This window comes from Nyctibius grandis, chromosome 11, assembly GCF_013368605.1.
Source record: "Nyctibius grandis isolate bNycGra1 chromosome 11, bNycGra1.pri, whole genome shotgun sequence".
Classification (NCBI taxonomy): domain Eukaryota; kingdom Metazoa; phylum Chordata; class Aves; order Nyctibiiformes; family Nyctibiidae; genus Nyctibius; species Nyctibius grandis.
This window is the reverse complement of record NC_090668.1, coordinates 17193687-17210985: the sequence shown is the minus strand read 5'-3', so window position 1 is coordinate 17210985 and position 17299 is coordinate 17193687. Positions and strand designations below refer to the sequence as shown.

Sequence of the window (17299 nt, the reverse complement as noted above, 5' to 3'; positions counted from 1 at the left end):
TTCTGAACATCCTTTTCCCTCATTTAGATATTAGACATTATGTGTGTGATCCTGCTGCAACTCTTTGCAGAGAGTTTTAGGTCTAATTAGCCTTTATAAATCTTGATCCTTCACAGCTTTAGTCAACTAACTGTTCACATTCTTTTTCAGAACTTTTATAAAAATTTGAACATCCCAAATTCCAGAGCAGAGTCTTGGGGCACCTTACTGGTAACCCCTCTCTACTGTAAAATCTGACCACTTGTTCCTTCCAGTCATTTAATCGGTACTAACCAATGAGCTAACCTCTTCTTTTACACTATGAGAACTTGTTAAACTTTGCCTAGGGAACTTCTTGACAGCTTTTTGCAAATTGAAGTAGGAAGTGCCAAGGGAATACCCACATGCTTGCTGAGCACTCCAAGAACTCTAATAGGCTTTTGAAATTTTACCTTCCTCTAACACGATACATCTTAACCCTTCCCAAATTAGGAATTTGAATGAAATCCCTGCCCCAGTAAGGAAAGCTGGGAGAGAAAGGGAGAAACACGCACCAAAAAAAGCAATGCTGTAAAACGTTCCAATTTCTTTTTTTTCCCCCCACGAACTCTGTAGGCTATATCTACATTAGCAAGTAGTGGAGGGCATCAGGAATGTGCTTGTAAAGAGACATAGTTGGTACTGAGGTCACAAAACACACCCGATGTGTGTTTGGATGAGGGTTGCTTTGGACTACTTGGTGAATCTTGCCTGGACCCTTGGACTAACTGCCCATTCGTATTTGGGAGCTAATTGGTAGAGTCCCCAGGCACACCTTTCAGTTTAAGTTATACCCAAAGGGATTCAGTTTTCAGGTTCCCAGACTGTTGCAAGACACAAAGCAAAGCACAATTAAGCTTTTGAAGTAAATCTTTCAATCCTTCCCACTTACGCGTGATCCAAAAAACTCTAATGTAGATGCAATTATAAGTAAAAAGTAGCATAAAAGCAAAAGATTTTCCTTTTATTATACTAATTATAAACACACAAAAAGCCTAAAAGAAATGAAGAGCCAGAATCCTATGTATTAAACTTCTACTTTTCTTCACTGAGGTGTCTTCTGAGGGGTTAAGCATAGAAGACAAAGAACACCATCAAAGTTGCATTTGGAATAGCGTGGGTAAATGAAGGAACAGATGGAAAATCAAATTCTTGATTTATCTGGACCTCTTTCAAGTTCCAGTACTGACAGCAAGAAGTTGGTCCCTCTTTGTGAAACGTACGTGCAAAAAGATGACCCTGATTCAACAGGTTTTGTGTATTTCTCACAATTTTTTGTGAGTTATTCTTAGAGAGCCAAAATATATTCATAGGAATGCAGAACTTGGATGAAGATGGAGTTTCTACTTTTAAAAGCCTCTGTGCCAAGATATTTCAAAGATGCAATATAATGTATAAACAACCTCAACGCAGCATACTTCCCTTCTACTCTCTCACCAGCTGGTGGCAGACAATGCACATTTTAGATATATTTTTTTTCCCCCTATTTTACTTCAACTGAGAACTTTCAAGGTTTCACAATAAATGGAGTCTGACAGCTTTAGTTTATTTTAGTAATAATCACAAGATGATCTTTTCTGCAAATACAATAAATGTTATCCAAGAGTAATTTGGAGCAATCAGTATTGATATTTATACCATGTGTGTTGATTGAAAAGCTCTTGGCTGTAAGAATGGAATATGAATCTATCCAGAATGTTATGAATATCTTGTAGCACATGCTCATGTGGGAGCTATAAAATTGAGATTATTATAATTAGTGGAAAAATAATTTTGTTATAAATTAAAAAGAGAAAATAAATCGATACTATTAGCTTCAGCAGTTTAGCTAACTTTTCTTGATCTACCCCTTGATGTTCTTCTGTTTACTAGGATACACTGCTCTTTAGCATTTCGAAGTTTTTTTTCACTCTGAATGGGATTTTTGGAGTGTGCAAGGACGACTTTCAAAAGCCCAAAAAGAACTAAATCAGTAACAATGAAAAAAGAAAAACACTGCAGTCAGCTGGCTAACACTGCATGTAATATTAAACTTCACGTCCTTTCCGTTAAAACCACCCGACGAGAGCTGTCCTGTGTAACATGGCCTAATGAACCCAGAGCCCCGTAAGTAGAATGTACTTGGTTTTCTTCAGGCCTTGAATAATTGAAGGGTGTATTGCACAGCCAGTAGCCAGCCAGCGGAGGAAGCTGGGAAATCTTTCCTTGCAACATCACCCCCTCTCTACCTTTCACAACTGTCTTTGTCAGATTGTTGGGTAGGCTGCTCCTATGTCCACCACATGAAGTTCTGCTCTATGGCATGATATTCTTTCCTATATGAACCATTAATTTACCATTTTGAGTATGTGCACGATTTTTATATGTGTTTCAGAAAGAAAATTCCTGAATAGACCTTACACTGGTACACACAAAATGTAGAACTCAATATGCAGATTTATTCCCAGAGAAAACTATGGTTTGAACAACTATAAAAGAGTATTATAGGTTATCCAGGCTATAGAAAAAAAACCCTCAGAAATCATCGCAGCCAAGAAATTTAAAAGTAGTTTAAGAATTCTGCTAGTGGCGCGGCACTAAAATTCTTCACACACACAAACACCTTATTCGTTAGATGGTTCCTCTTATGGAGAACTATTCTGTGGGCTAGCAAGAGTCTAATAGACCAGATGCATCTGCTTGACACCACTGAGAAATCTGCACAAGTAACATCTGTGAGGAAGGATCCTGAATAAATACGTAGCAGAACATGAACACACACAGTCTCATCTAGCAACACTTCTCTCAGGTCAGGCACAGAAGTTGTCATCCACAAAGAAAACACATCCTTCTTTCTGAGCAGTGAGATAAAGGCGATCCAGATCTAGCCAAGGCCTCCCTGACACTAAAAGAAGGGCTTTCTCCTACACTCACTTTCATGTTACAGCCCATTCTAAGAGATCCTCAGCTGATAGACAGTCACATTTGATCACTGCCCCACAGCATTTTTACTCTAGATATTCATTATAAGGATTTGCAGTGGGCTATTACTCCAAGAAGGTAAGAGAATATTACCGCAAATCAGCATGTCTGATGAGGAGAAAAGGATTCTTGCAGACTCACATTGCCTGTTTGTAGGAACAGAACTTTAAGAGTGCATGGAAATATTAGGGTTTTTTTCTGATTCAAACTTTCGCTTGTCTGATAATTCACATGATGTTTTATCAGCATTCACAACAAAGTTCCCATCCTACTACACTGCAAATGGACATATATGTGGCTCCCACCTATTAGACAAACATTAGCATACGGTGCTATTAAGTTCAATCTTCTAAAGTCAGTAGTTTATTACTTTTCATTAAGGAAAGGATATCAGAAAAATCCTGCTTACATAATTTCATAAGTTTTTCTGCTTCTAGGCCTAGTGACATTTTAAGGTCTGCAAGCTCTATTTTATTCACAAACAGTAATATGTACTTCCTTGGCAATGACAGGAAATAAAGCAATTAGATAAATCATTTTTTAAGTCAACACTGGTGTCTTAGCATAACTAAAGTTTGGCTCACAAACATACACAACTCTAAAGCATTTGGAAATCTACAGTCCCATGTGAAAATATTAATTTATATTTAAATTGCTAACTGCTTACCCATCGTAACAACATTAATATTAACAGTGTGACATTAACTCTCTGCTGAATTTGAGATGTAGGTCAGTTATACATAGAGTTGCCAAACTAGAGTTGGAAAATATTACTTCATCAAAGAATTAGCCGTGGTACAACAGTGAATAGCAGAGCCACATGTCCTAATATATGTCAGCCTGGCGCCACTATTGTGTGCAGAACTATTTGCACATATATATATATTTCTATCACTACTCTGGTTCAGTATCAACACGCTTTCTGATATGCCCTCTCCCAGCAATACGAATGTGAACATCACCCTGACTTCTCTGAAGTCTCTCTTTGCGCTCAGTTGCCATGTTCATTGTTATTAGCACTTTGATATATCATCTTCAACAAGGCACAAAAGGCTGACCTTAACTTATTAAATATTTGACAGACTATTGCCACTGTGAGTTTAATCTTAGAATTTCAACTTAACAGATAGTAACAATGAGATTTAAAAGAAAATATCTACCTTTCCAACAAAGGACTAGAAAATAAAATGAAGCAGTGAACTGCTTAATGCATGTAGCTTCTGATTGATATTAATGCTGCTCCACAGATGTTGAGCTAGAAAATATCTATATGCTCTCATGGCTCAGCACTTTTCTTTGTTTCCTTACTGCAGCTGCAGACTGATGGCTCTAAAAGGTAAGCTTACTTCACTGTCAGGTTTAAAGTTCTATTAAGCTACGGCTGGAGATTTCATTTTCAGTTTTAACAATAGTCTAGACATATGTGCATCTCAAACAGGGATAAGGAAAGTTCTCTGATGAGCAAGTCAGCTGGCCATGGTTGCTATTGCAGCAAGACAGTCATTCACTCTGGTGGGCCTTAAGCTCTGTGGGCCTCAGACCACTTCATGGAAAGAAAAGTACTTTTAAAGGAAAGTCTGTTTGAACATATATGTGTGTGTAAATTAAAGTGACAGGCAGAAAATAAATAGGACTGGTGTGGGTGACGTGCCTAATAAAAAATGACTAATAATCAACGATTTTCTGCCTTCACTGGTAATTTCTTTCAAGATGTAAGGTAAACTGATTCCAACATTACAGGGAACTTCAGTGGAGTTCTTGCTTACCTTTCACTGGACATTCAAGTGTAATATTTGCTGCAATTCTTGCCACAATTGTACCTCCAACAACTGCCGAGAGATTGCTGGCTTCCAGATTCGTAACATTTAACACAGAGGACAAGATGACAGGAACCTCTTTGAAATTAAAGGGATAATCAGTTTTAAAAGTTTTATTTGACTTCTAAATATAGATCCTGTGTTTAAATTCATCATGTTTGGAACAGAATTCAGTTTGCAAAGCAGCAGACAGAGAATACAGGTGGGATAGATACAAACAGACTCAGTTCACACTTGCTGTGGTTTAAGAGCAACAAGACCATCTTATTGCTACCTGTTATACCAGGCAGAGCTTCACAGATTGCCAACCAAAGAAACTGTTTCACATTGGAGTGGGGATGGGTGCTTATATATTAAAAAAAAAAATACACGCCCGATTCTGTGGATGCTCCAGCCTTACCTGCACGCAACAGCAATGATGTTTCCATATCAAAACCGAAGTCATTAACAACCAGGCATCCGTATGTACCAAGTTCTGTTTGAGTAGGATTCTGAATCTGCACTTTTCCAATGGTGTCCAGGATCACCCTGTAGAATATTCAAGGAGAGACAAAGGTTACTACCCTGAGACAAATCCAGCTGAGTCTTCTTGCAAGAGTTACAGATAGAGCAGCAAAACTCCTTTTTAGTTTACCATTCTAGACGAGTGCATGCAGTGAAAGTTCTGCCTTCTCTTTGGTGACAAAAGGGGAGCGCTAAGTGATACATGCGCAGAAGATTCTTCAGCCCTTTGGAGGACAGCGAGTTTGCTACTACAAACCAGAATCCCTTGGGAGCAACAGCATGAATAAATCGAACTACCACAATTAAAAATATTAGGCTTGGCAGGAAATCCATCTCTTCAGAGCAAGCTTGGTTTTCAGCAGGATTGGGGAATTCACAAATGTATGTTCTAATCTGACTTCCAAATTACAACAGCTTTTGGGTGTTTTTATTTAATATTATCATCATTAAAGCTAAAGTCTTCCACCAAAAACCCACAGGTGTCTTAAATACCTTGCCTGTCATCTGAGGGGTAAGATATGAGAAAGCGCATCACACAGACTGGGGAAGAGGCTGAAAACAGCAGCCTGGACTTTTACCCATGTCACCTTTCTCAGCAGTAAGGTACAGGAGTTACGCCACGCACTCATCACGTCCAAAAAATCTGTCGTTCTGGCATTCTCCCACACTGAGTACACTTACAAGAGTAAGAGATACACACAAACGTATTAAAAATACACGTCTCAACAAAACAAGCCACCTCAAGTTTGGCCTTCTTTAACAAAGCCAACAGATAAACAGCCCATCTACCTCCTCACGTTCTTTTTCAGATGTAATACTATTAATGTCACCGCCTTTTGAGTACACACACATGTATGGATTTGTGTATAAGAAACCTTACTGTGAAAAAAATAGGAAAGAAACCTCCTTTGCCAATGTATCCCTTAAGTACAAGAAAACCAGTCTGGGCTAAAATGAAGGCAATTTATGAAAGTAGATGTTAGGAATCAAACAGATACTGGTGAATAAACAAAACACCATGTCCAAAAAATGAAAGTATCACTTGCAACAAATTAATGGGAAATTATGTATATTTCACAAAATAAACATAACTGGTGGGAGCTACATGGTTCCAAAAACATTTACACTTTTAAAAATGGCTTAGTTTTGGTGTCTTTGCTTTAATTGATAGCCCTGCAGAAGTATATTTTTCTTGGCAGTGCGGTTAATCAGTTAAGTATGTTGAGAAATATCCAAAAGTGCCTTTATCATTTCAGAATCGTTTTTTTCATTACTCAAGAGCTAGCTATAATTCCAAGAGGCTCACACATGAAGTTAATGTTAATATTATCAGGTGAGCTTCTAATTTATCAGCAATGAAGTAAAAGTATTTGCTCAGTCTTGAGCAAATATCTGAACATAACACACACTTGCTGTACTTGTTCTTCGGGTATTGTTCTCAAATGTGATGGTAATACAGGTTCTTTATTATTTTGTTTTCCACTGTCCTTAACAGAAATATTTGTAAATTCTGAAGTGTTGAAAAAAATCCATAAAAGCTCATTCTTTCTTTTCAAAGTGAAGTTATGCAACTACAGTTATACCTAAGGATTTACTGTGTTGAAGGATGGTGAGGGTACCAGTGATATTTTGCCTCCTTAAAATGAGTAAGATCTAAGATTTATTTTCATCTACGCCATGGCAGAAGTTTTTAATGTGTTCCTACTGTATTATGAACAAATCCAACAAGCTTCTAAATTTGAGTTTAAAACTGTTCATTTTCTGATGCAGCTGAAATGATTAAGGCAGATCACAAAATACCCAGTTAGGACATCCAAAACACTTGACCTAGTAAAAAAAAGTCAATCCTCCCATATAATATCGTGGAAATGGACATACACTTAGATGTCAGTAAAGCCAAAAAACATGACAGAGACTTGAAAGAAAAAAAGTAAATTACTTAAATAAAAAGATGGAAGGTGCAGTGTTCATGCTTATCTCGTTTTTACAACCGTATGTTTTAATATTGCACAGCAGGGTGGGTTTTTACAGTTGATAGTGATATAATAAGTCATTCAAAACTAAAATAGAAGATATTTACTTACTTCTCAGAGGCTTTTAATGTCTCGCCATCTTTTGTCCAAGTATATTTCACTTCACTAATACCAGCTGTTTCACAGAGTAGATTGACAGCATGAGTATTCTTGGTCAGAAAAACTGTATTTCCTATTCGTACAGTTACTGTTTTGTTGAAGGAAACTCGAGGAATTTCCTTTTGCCTGATAATAACTGGAACCTTCTGGTCAAACATTGACTTATCAAAAGTTTTTGTGCTGAAATGTTCAGATTCATTAGGTGATTTGCCTGTCAGTTTTGAGGCAAGTTTCTCATCCTGGGCCCCCTTCCGTTTTTCAGTAGTTAGTTGTGGAGGCCTAGATAATTCAGCAACTAATTGATAAATGACCTGGGTTGCCAAGTCATCATTGACTTCTCCAGCCTCGATGAGCTGACTCATGTTCCTTATCAGTTCTTCAAACTGCACCGTGTCCATGCTGTAGGCACCTCGGAGAACTGCTGCCTCCAGTCGTTTATTCTTGAATTCACGAGAGCTGAAGTCTTCTGCTGAATTACTCCCAAAGGTTTCAAGATTTCGCAGAAGGGGCTGATCATTTACTTGCCTATCACCCAGATAGAGCTCATTCTTCTTACTCCACATTTGCCACATTTTGCTCATTTTGTGCCATTTGGCCCCAAAGCTGTTGGCCTCATTGTGATCTGCGTTACTGGTTTCACTGGCATGTTTTCTAAGATTTGGTGGTTCTATCAATCTGTTGTCAGTACCAATGAGTTTGAGTACAAATGTTTCATGCACAGAGCCTGCAATACACCGGTAGACACCAATATCAGTAGCTTCAAGACTATGTATTTTCAGCGAGCCGGACTTAGTGATGCCAAGTCTTTTCGAGTTTTGTAAGTGTTGTCCATCTTTCTCCCACCGGATAAGTGATTTCTGGAACCTTCGTACAGGGCACTTAATTACGACAGATGTTTTTGGAAGTAAGTAGGCTCGGCTTCCTACGGTAAAATTAATGCGCTTCTCTTGTCTTGTTTGAATGTAGACTCGGTGAATACTGACAATCTGAGGTCCATGAACAGAATACTTTTCTGGAACCTTTGGTTTAATCTCTGAAAGAAAACAAAGCGTTGAAAAGTATCTAATCATTGGCACTCAAGCTTACAAAATCTGCTTTTCACAGAATGCTTGACAGAGCTTTTCCTGACTTTGTTCAAGTGAGATTGCAACATGCTGAGCTTTTATCTGAGTCACAAAAATGCAAAAATATGAACATGAAACCATAACATTCCCCTGCTCCAGCCAAGAATTCTATTGCTTCTTCCCCAAGTCTCCTAACAATAAAAAGACACAGGCAACATATACCTATATGAAGGACATAGATGGTGCACACATACATAAGCGTATATATAGCTGTATAATATATTAATATATAGCATTTATAATCCTATTTAGGTTATATTTCCTACATATCTCCTATTGCTGCCTCAGAAAGGCTAGGCATGATGGGAATGGAAAAAGTGAATCCAAATATTTGAACACATTATCACTTTCCCCACATTTGAGCACTGTCAAGTGCAGAATGACCTAAACAGAACAAAACCTATCCAAAAAGTAAGGCTCCCCTTGTCTGTTATATAAATTGCTGGCTGGCCATTCTGGTTGTGTGCTTGAGTCAAGCCCAATTGATTGCAACACAGGAGGTGAAAGAAACAGTCAATGAAGACACAGTACATGCAAAAAGTAAAGCCACCCTGTAATCCTTGGCTGAGGGGAATTTCTTTGGGTTGAAAGATGAGTTGCTTGCAGTGTTGTGCCATGGAAGTAGGGAGGGAAGGGAGGAAAGAGAGAAATAAGTCAAAATTTTGAGAGGTTGAATACAGTAATCAGATGACTTGACAAAAGCAAACAGTAACTGCATAAAGCTTCATGCAGACTGGGTATGGAGACGCTGGATATTATGAAGCTCCTCCTACGATGTACTGCAGGCACTTGGATGCTGAAAGGTTTCTAGGGAGCTGCCTGAATGAATATCACCACAGGCAGGCTTTCCCAGCAGCGGCTGGATAGGCACACTGGAGACAACACGAGAATGACTGCAAGGTCTCAGATGCCACTGTGTTGACTCACTGCTGGCAACTACTGTGCCCCACTTTGATCAGTAGAACTAATCTTACTAAGAAAACACTAGGTAGGTGAGAAAAAGTGCTGTAGGAGATGTGGAGCAAGGGTATGCACCCTCTGAGTTCATTCCATGCGAGACAAAATTGGCCAGCTGGGAGGAGTCGGGAAATACTCTGCATTGGTGCTACAAAACAATCCAATTGTGTTTGGTGACCCAGCTTTTTTGGTATGTGACAGAGAAGAAACTCAGAGTCTGCAGAATGAGTTGATGAGCCAGGAAATGGATACACAGATCAAAGTGCTTCTCAGCGTGCCTGAATCTGAAATCATTACTACTATTCCACTTGGTAGGTACATAAATATAATGACAGCTACACTGATGGCACACAAATGATATTTGAAAAACTGCATTCTTCTTATGTACATATGCTTCAAATATGCTGTGAAGAAATAGGTGAAAAGCTAAATGCTTCAAGCATTCAATAAGTGTGTACACTATATGAACTACACCCTGGAGTGCATTCTTATGCTTATAAAACAAAATGGTTATTTTCAATGTTTTGGGTAATGAGTTCAGACCTGTGGGGATATCATGGTTTCATAATTACACAGCTTTTAAATTGGTATTCGTTATCCAGATACACAGTTCCCTCAACCATTTCACGTGGTACAACAAATAAATTGCTTTAGGCACTCAGTTTACTAAAATTATTAAAGTAGCGTCCTGTTTTTAATAAGTTACTGGGCCCCAAACAGTTATTTTTGGGGAAGTGTTCCAGTATTAAATCTTCCATTTCCAAAATCCAACTTACAGACACAGTAAGTGTAACTTTAAACACACAAATTAAAATACTTCAGGCTGTGCTCTGTTTACACTAGTTATTCCAACACGGAATTAAACCCAGTGCATACTTATAAATATGTTAACAAGTCTCATCAATTTCATTTTTTTAAAAAAGAAAGACCACTAACTCTCATTAGCAGTTCAACGCTAAAGCGTGTGTATATTTTTACTGGTGACTGGTGAGCAAGGCTAGGAGTGAAACAAAGTTCAGAGTTGTGGATGGCAGGCCATATAAATATATAAGGTCATATAAATATATGAGGCCACATAAGTATGCATTTTCTAGATCCTTAGTATCATCCAGTCTTGCAGCTGCTGAGGTAACAGACTGGGAGAGGTTTTTTTCTACAATGTAAACCTTGCTTAAGGATTAGATCATTCTGGAGCCGTTGGACATTATCACCTGGTACAAATCCATCTGCATCTAATGGTCCTCTACAGCTTTAGCTGAACATCAGGTCCTGGTGACCTTAGGGTGAGACTGGTGTTATTTCCTATTTCTCAGAGCCCGCAGTCAGGAATCACAGAATCACAGAATCACAGAATGTTAGGGATTGGAAGGGACCTCGAAAGATCATCTAGTCCAATCCCCCTGCCGGGGCAGGATTGCCTAGACCATATCACACAGGAACGTGTCCAGGCGGGTTTTGAATGTCTCCAGAGAAGGAGACTCCACAACCTCTCTGGGCAGCCTGTTCCAGTGTTCAGTCACCCTCACCGTAAAGAAGTTTTTCCTCAAATTTAAGTGGAACCTCCTGTGTTCCAGCTTGCACCCATTGCCCCTTGTCCTGTCAAGGGATGTCACTGAGAAGAGCCTGGCTCCATCCTCATGACACTTGCCCTTTACATATTTATAAACATTAATGAGGTCACCCCTCAGTCTCCTCTTCTCTAAGCTAAAGAGACCCAGCTCCCTCAGCCTCTCCTCCTAAGGGAGATGTTCCACTCCCTGACTCAATAGAGCTAGAGCCTAGCTGTAGAAAACAGCTATGATTACTAGTCCCACGGTGAAAGATAAAGTCTAAAAAGCCTCAGCACTGTCACAAGACAGTGAAAAAGAAGGAGCTCATCTGAGCCACAGAAGCATAATCTTGAGGAGGCGTGTTCAGAAACACTGCTCCTGAAGGTGAGAACGCCCAACAGCACTCATGCCATGCTCCAGACTACTCTTCACTGAGATCGCTTCACCCTTTGTAGCTAGCCATCTGCCTGTCCTAGGGCCATGCCAGGTTCCTGCCTGCTATTCACTCCCCCTGCAAGGCAGCCTGACCCCACGGCTGCAGGAGGAGAAGATGCCTCCTGCACGTTCCTGTGAATTCAGAGCCTCCTGCTGCTGCTGCCCTGGCTCCTTCTGCAAAACCCAAACTGGAACTATGGTATGGACATGTCTCACACCTTCCCCTGCCCTCCTGTTGCCTAGCCAGGGAACTGCCAGGCAGACCCGAGCTGCAAGGGCTGCCTTGTTCCAGCTGGTTGTGGACATGAAGGGAGAGGACAGTGATTCTCTTTTATGACTTTGATCTGCACCCATTCAGTACAATCGCATTCCCTCTGCAGTCCACTGTCCTGCTTTCTTGGCACTGTGGTGGAAGCTGACAATGTAACTTTAACATCAGTCTGTGCTAAGCAATTTGCAAACCAGCTACACTGCCATTCAACTATCCACAATTAATTAAATTCAGATAGATATGCAGCTCAAAATATTTTATTAAACCTTATGCCAAGGACATTCCTGAAAGTCCACGGGGCTTTATTTAAGTGGAGTTTTGAACCTCAGGATTTTGGCATGTTAATCTGAAATGCAGGCCAGGAAAAGAAGTTTCATATTATGTATGAATCAGTAATTATTCTCTTTCTTATTTTGTTTTGTGAATAATTTTTAAAGCAAAGCTTCAAAATGCATAAAGTAGCTACTTCTTGACAGCACTATGAATTGGGTCAAAACACATTTATCTCTGTGATCTGTGATCAAAACCAGGCCATTCATGAAGGCTTTTGGTTTTTCCCCCAACCCAAGACTAAAAATTCTCCTTTTTTCCTTTCTTTTTAGCACCCTGCTCCCCAAACCTTCGAACCAATACACTCTTTTATAAAGGAAGGAGAGCACAGGTTCAGATTTAAGGAACCTGCATTTAGAACTGCTTGTTCTAAATTATTGTGTATAAATGAACATACTCTATATAGTAAGGTATTTCCATCGGTGTTTTACATATGCAATTAGTGCAACTACCAGCAGTACTATAACCCGATTGTGCCCAAATTGTACAATTCCTATAGACAGCTTTTTCTGAAAAAGATTTTTATATAGACAGTAACAAAATACTGGATTTTTTAAAGTGTCTGCACTGTCATCACTTCCTGCAAAGCTCACGAGACTAGGATTCTCATTTCCACAAGAAAAGACAGAAATTACACCTAAGGTTATCACTGGCACAGAGTTTCAGGATTGAATTCCACCATGCTAAGCAAAATGTCCAGTGTAATACAAATGTACAGTAAGAAGACAAGCCAGAACTGGATTCTTATCTTTTCTAATGTCCTTTGTAATTTATACGCAGTTTATGGGTTTTCTTTTTTTTTTCAGTTGAGATAGTGTAAAGGATAAAGGAAAGATCAGATAAACTGTAGGTAAGTGTGAGGGTGAGAGGCATGTACCATTAAAGTGTATTCAAAAACTACTTCATTAGATCATAACCTTTATTTCCGACTGGCAGAAAAAAATTAAAAACAATCCTCTTATTACTGGTCTAGTAATTATGACACTCAGTTTATGCCAGATTAGTAATGCTGTGAAAGTAGAGGGAGATGAGTGAATTAACATTATACAGATTTTTCTTTATAAATAGATCATTCCAAATCAGCAAGAAACTACATAAAGTAACATACTTACTGTTGCAGGCATTCATCTGACAAGACCTTACAAGCAGTGAAGGAGACAGACCACTACACATTGATCCATTTAATGTGACATATTGGCCCTTTGCTGTTAGGTTTTGGCAGGCAAGTTTCCTTCTCTGGATTCCAACACCGCAGCTTACTGAGCACTGTGAAAGGAAGGATGCAGTCAAGCTAAACTTGGTGTCCCACACCACACATGCTAATTTTAAACTAGTTTGGGTTTGTTTGTTTTTTTTTTATTTCTGAGAGAGAGTGCACACGCTCTACTTTGTACGAATCTTTGTGTTATCCAGACATTAAACTCTGTCCACTTTTCCAGGCAGTAAGAACATAAAACAGATAATTTGTTCCAGCAAGCAACTCAGGAACAATTAAAATAACATGACAGTATTTCTCAGTATTTCTTTATGTCCAGCCATGGGCAGAACAGAGCAATGAGATCTAGTATTCAAGAGAAACAATTGGGCATGTTCTAAACAGTCTGTGTCAAGTCTCTCAACCCTCTCTCCTGGTTTGTATTGCATGAACTTTAATTGTAGCATCTAAATTCACTTTTATATATCTTCTTGAACAGGGAGTGGTAGCAAGCTTGCATTAAATGGGAAAGGAGGAGGACATATTCCAGAATAATGCAAATATTTGCTTTTTGGGAGCCATACTATGAAATAATTGATAGCTAAACATGTCTGGTAGAATGCATGCAATGCACTACAGCCTGCCCTTCAGCAGGTCCAGCACAGGTCAGGAAGGGAGATGTGATCAGTCTGGTTGTAGCCAGGGATGCACACCAACTGTATGCACAGTTTAGTCCAGGTACATGCCTTGTGAAACCTTCAGCTACCCTGTGAATTTATTGCTCCAAACATCTTATTCACCCAGCAGAAATCTTTAGAGCTCATGTTGCAACTGAAGGTTTTGTTTCCCCCTTGTTGGGGGCTGCTCACCTTGGACCATTCTCCTATGACTAGCTGAGGAGGACAATCAACTTTTGCACATGGTTTACTAGTTGGCAATTTAGGCTCCTTGCAGGTGTCATCGGAGTGTTTCAGGAAACTTCCATCTGTCAACAGCTGCTTACAGTACACTTTGCGGGTCTGAATCCCCCCTCCACAACTACGAGAACACTAAGGAGAAAAGGAGAACATAGCATGTGCACTTGCATGGACATCTGTGCTCACCCATCATGCTCATTTTACACAAACACTGTAAGCTTCCCCCACCTCCCCAGTTATGCTCTCTTGAAAAAATGACATCTACTTTTAATTAAAAAGCAAGGAGCATGTAGAAAATTCTTCTGTTAAAATGTTCAGCTAATATATTAGAGATGATGAGAACCTAACTACTAAGTTAAAAAAATCACACCACCTGAATGCAATTAAGTAGGAGAAATCAAAGAAAAACATGCATCTTACACGTAGATCTATCTATGTCTCACATCAGTTAATATAACTGGTGGGAGTTAAGGAAACTTTGTCCTTGAGACAAAAAAAAAATGAAGCCATGTCTCTGAAAGCAGGTTATTGCATTTACAGAGCATAGAAAGAGAGGTGATGTCTGGACTAACCGGTATCCAGCCTTCTGAAATCTTAAAAAGGACTTTCTCCCTCATCCTGTGACTACCCATTGGCACAGCAGTCAAAAGTAGTATTTTTTGACCTTGGATTAGTTTGCTCTAATGAAATCAGTTGAAACACTTACATACCAAAGTTTAGGAGCAACCTTCCATGTTATTCCAGGTAGAGAATTTCAAGTACCCAGCCAGAGAAACACATTTAAACTATTTCTGTAATCCAGTCATACCTGTTGCCATTCCTCAACATGCCAAACAGAGGGACAATCAATCTGGTTACAAGCTTGTAAGGAATGAGGCTTTTTGTCTTTGCAGTCTTCAGCAGCAATAGCAGATCCTCCGGGCTGCTGGCAGTACACATCTCTCGTCTGTATCCCAACCCCGCATGTAGCCGAGCAGCGTCTCCAGGGCCCGCTTTGCCACCTGTTCCAACAACACAGCCAAAAGCCCACATTTTAAGCAACTCACTTCAGATTGGAGAAGGAGCAATCATACCCAAACAGACCCTAGCAAAAAATAACTGAAGGCTTAGTTATTGGTAGCACAGGAAAGACGTGGATCTGTTGGAGAGGATCCAGAGGAGGATCACAAAAATCATGAGAGGGATGGAACGCCTCTCCTATGAAGAACAGCTGAAAGAGTTGGAGTTGTTCAGCCTAAAGAAGAGAAGGCTCCAGGGAGACCTTATTGTGGCCTTTCAGTACTTAAAGGGGGCCTATCCTATAAGAAAGATAAGGACAAACTTTTTAGCAGGGCCTGTTGTGGTAGGACGAGGGGTAATGCCTTTAAACTAAAAGAGGGTATATTTAAACTAGATATAAGGAAGAAATTTTTTACAATGAGGGTGGTGAAACACTGGCACAGGTCACCCAGAGAGGTGGTAGATGCCCCATCCCTGGAAACATTCCAGGTCAGGTTAGACGGGGCCTCTGAGCAACCTGATCTAGTTGAAGATGTCCCCGCTCATTGCAGGGGGATTGGAATAGATGGCCTTTAAAGGTCCCTTCCAACCCAGACTATTCTATAGACAGCTAAAACATTCCTTTGGTTTGGCTGTAATGCAAAATGATAAAATAGATTTATAAACTTGCAGGTAACAAGGAAATGCAGAAGTTATTAACAATAAAGTAATAAAGAGTCATTTCCAGACAAATTCAACTCCAGCATTTACTTCCAGAATGATCCTTACAAAAAAACAGCCTGTTGGCAACCTGCTGATGTTTACATTTATAAATGTAAACATGTAAATAGACCTTTCTTACATTTACAAAACTTCCTTTAAATGTGTATATGTTTTCTATAAAACATCCTGTTCCTGTTAAGTTCTTCCTTACATTTTTGCAAGAGGAGGTTTCTGCAAACACGTAGAAACAATATGCAAAGGATCAGGGATGTCAGAGATCACAAGTGGGTAAATAAGGCAGCGCATGTCAAAATTTCACATATGGCCCTTTCAAGTGACCAGATTAGCTAGGTTTTCTTGGATTTGGACAGGGTTTGTTCTTTTCCCAGGATCTCCAAATAAACATAAAAATCCATAAGAACTATGTGGGGCTACTAAAGAAGCTTGAAATTAAAATAACTTTAAATCATAATTTCACTTTTTTTTTTTCATTCAGTAAGGATAGAAAGTAAATATTCTCTGTTTTTTTTGTGAAATTGCCTTTAAATTTTCCTTGTACCACCAGAAGAATTAAGGCTGGTTTTCCAGCTCTGGCAAATATCTACACAGAAGAGATTCATTTCAGAAAATGTTCCCTATTTTATTAGTGAGATGTGAAGAGTGGAAAAGAGTGAACAAGACCAAAAAAAAAAAACCCCAACACCAAAACCTTGTTAAAGACAGAGTAGTGAAATTTCATTCCAAAACAAGACCACAGTCCTGCAATCTGAACCCTCTCTGAGAAAGCAAATGTTTATTTAAGTCATATTAACCATTTTTTTGCCACAGTATGATTTCATTATTACAGCGTACCTCGGAGGGCAAAGCTTCATATTGCAAGTACGAGTCATTGGTGGTGGTTTCTTGGAATTGTCACACAGGCTTTCATTGACGGCTTGTTTTGTCTCTACATGCAGACACATTGCAATGGCTTCTTGTGTTCCTGAATTAAAAGCAAAAACACTCACAAAACACTGAAGATGGAAGAGATTTCTGCAAAGCTTATTCTTGAATAATACTCAATAAAAAAGCTTCAAATGCTGAATTAGATAGCAGGCTTAAAAGTAACGTCTTAGGTCAAAAGGAACACAGAGATAGTTTATATATTTAATGCTGAAAAGATATTTGTGAATTATATGTAGCACTTCACTTCTGTGATATTTAAAAGGCTTGATTTGACATTCTACCTCTCTGAAAACCAACAGAAAATAGGCTTCTCTGGCTGTCCACTGTCAGATGCTACATCTGCCTGGTTCTGTAATGGTCCCAAGCCAACTACTGGGTTCACTGCCAAAATCAAGGTAAAAGTGATTCCTTCTGACTTACCTTGACTTTAAGGAGCTAAAGA

At 39.2% G+C, this 17299-nt stretch overlaps 1 protein-coding gene across 2 annotated transcripts in view; it reads right to left on the bottom strand.

Annotated features, from left to right (window-relative positions):
- Positions 1–17299, bottom strand: part of ADAMTSL3 (ADAMTS like 3) — a 186486-nt gene that overhangs the window by 18691 nt on the left and 150496 nt on the right. For both annotated transcript variants that reach the window (XM_068410394.1, XM_068410395.1), the window contains exons 17-23: positions 16765–16894; positions 15020–15212; positions 14164–14343; positions 13212–13365; positions 7385–8465; positions 5197–5324; positions 4746–4874 (exon numbers count right to left, since the gene is read on the bottom strand). In XM_068410394.1, coding sequence (XP_068266495.1) covers positions 4746–4874; positions 5197–5324; positions 7385–8465; positions 13212–13365; positions 14164–14343; positions 15020–15212; positions 16765–16894 — 1995 coding nt within the window. The remainder of the gene's footprint in view (positions 1–4745; positions 4875–5196; positions 5325–7384; positions 8466–13211; positions 13366–14163; positions 14344–15019; positions 15213–16764; positions 16895–17299) is intronic.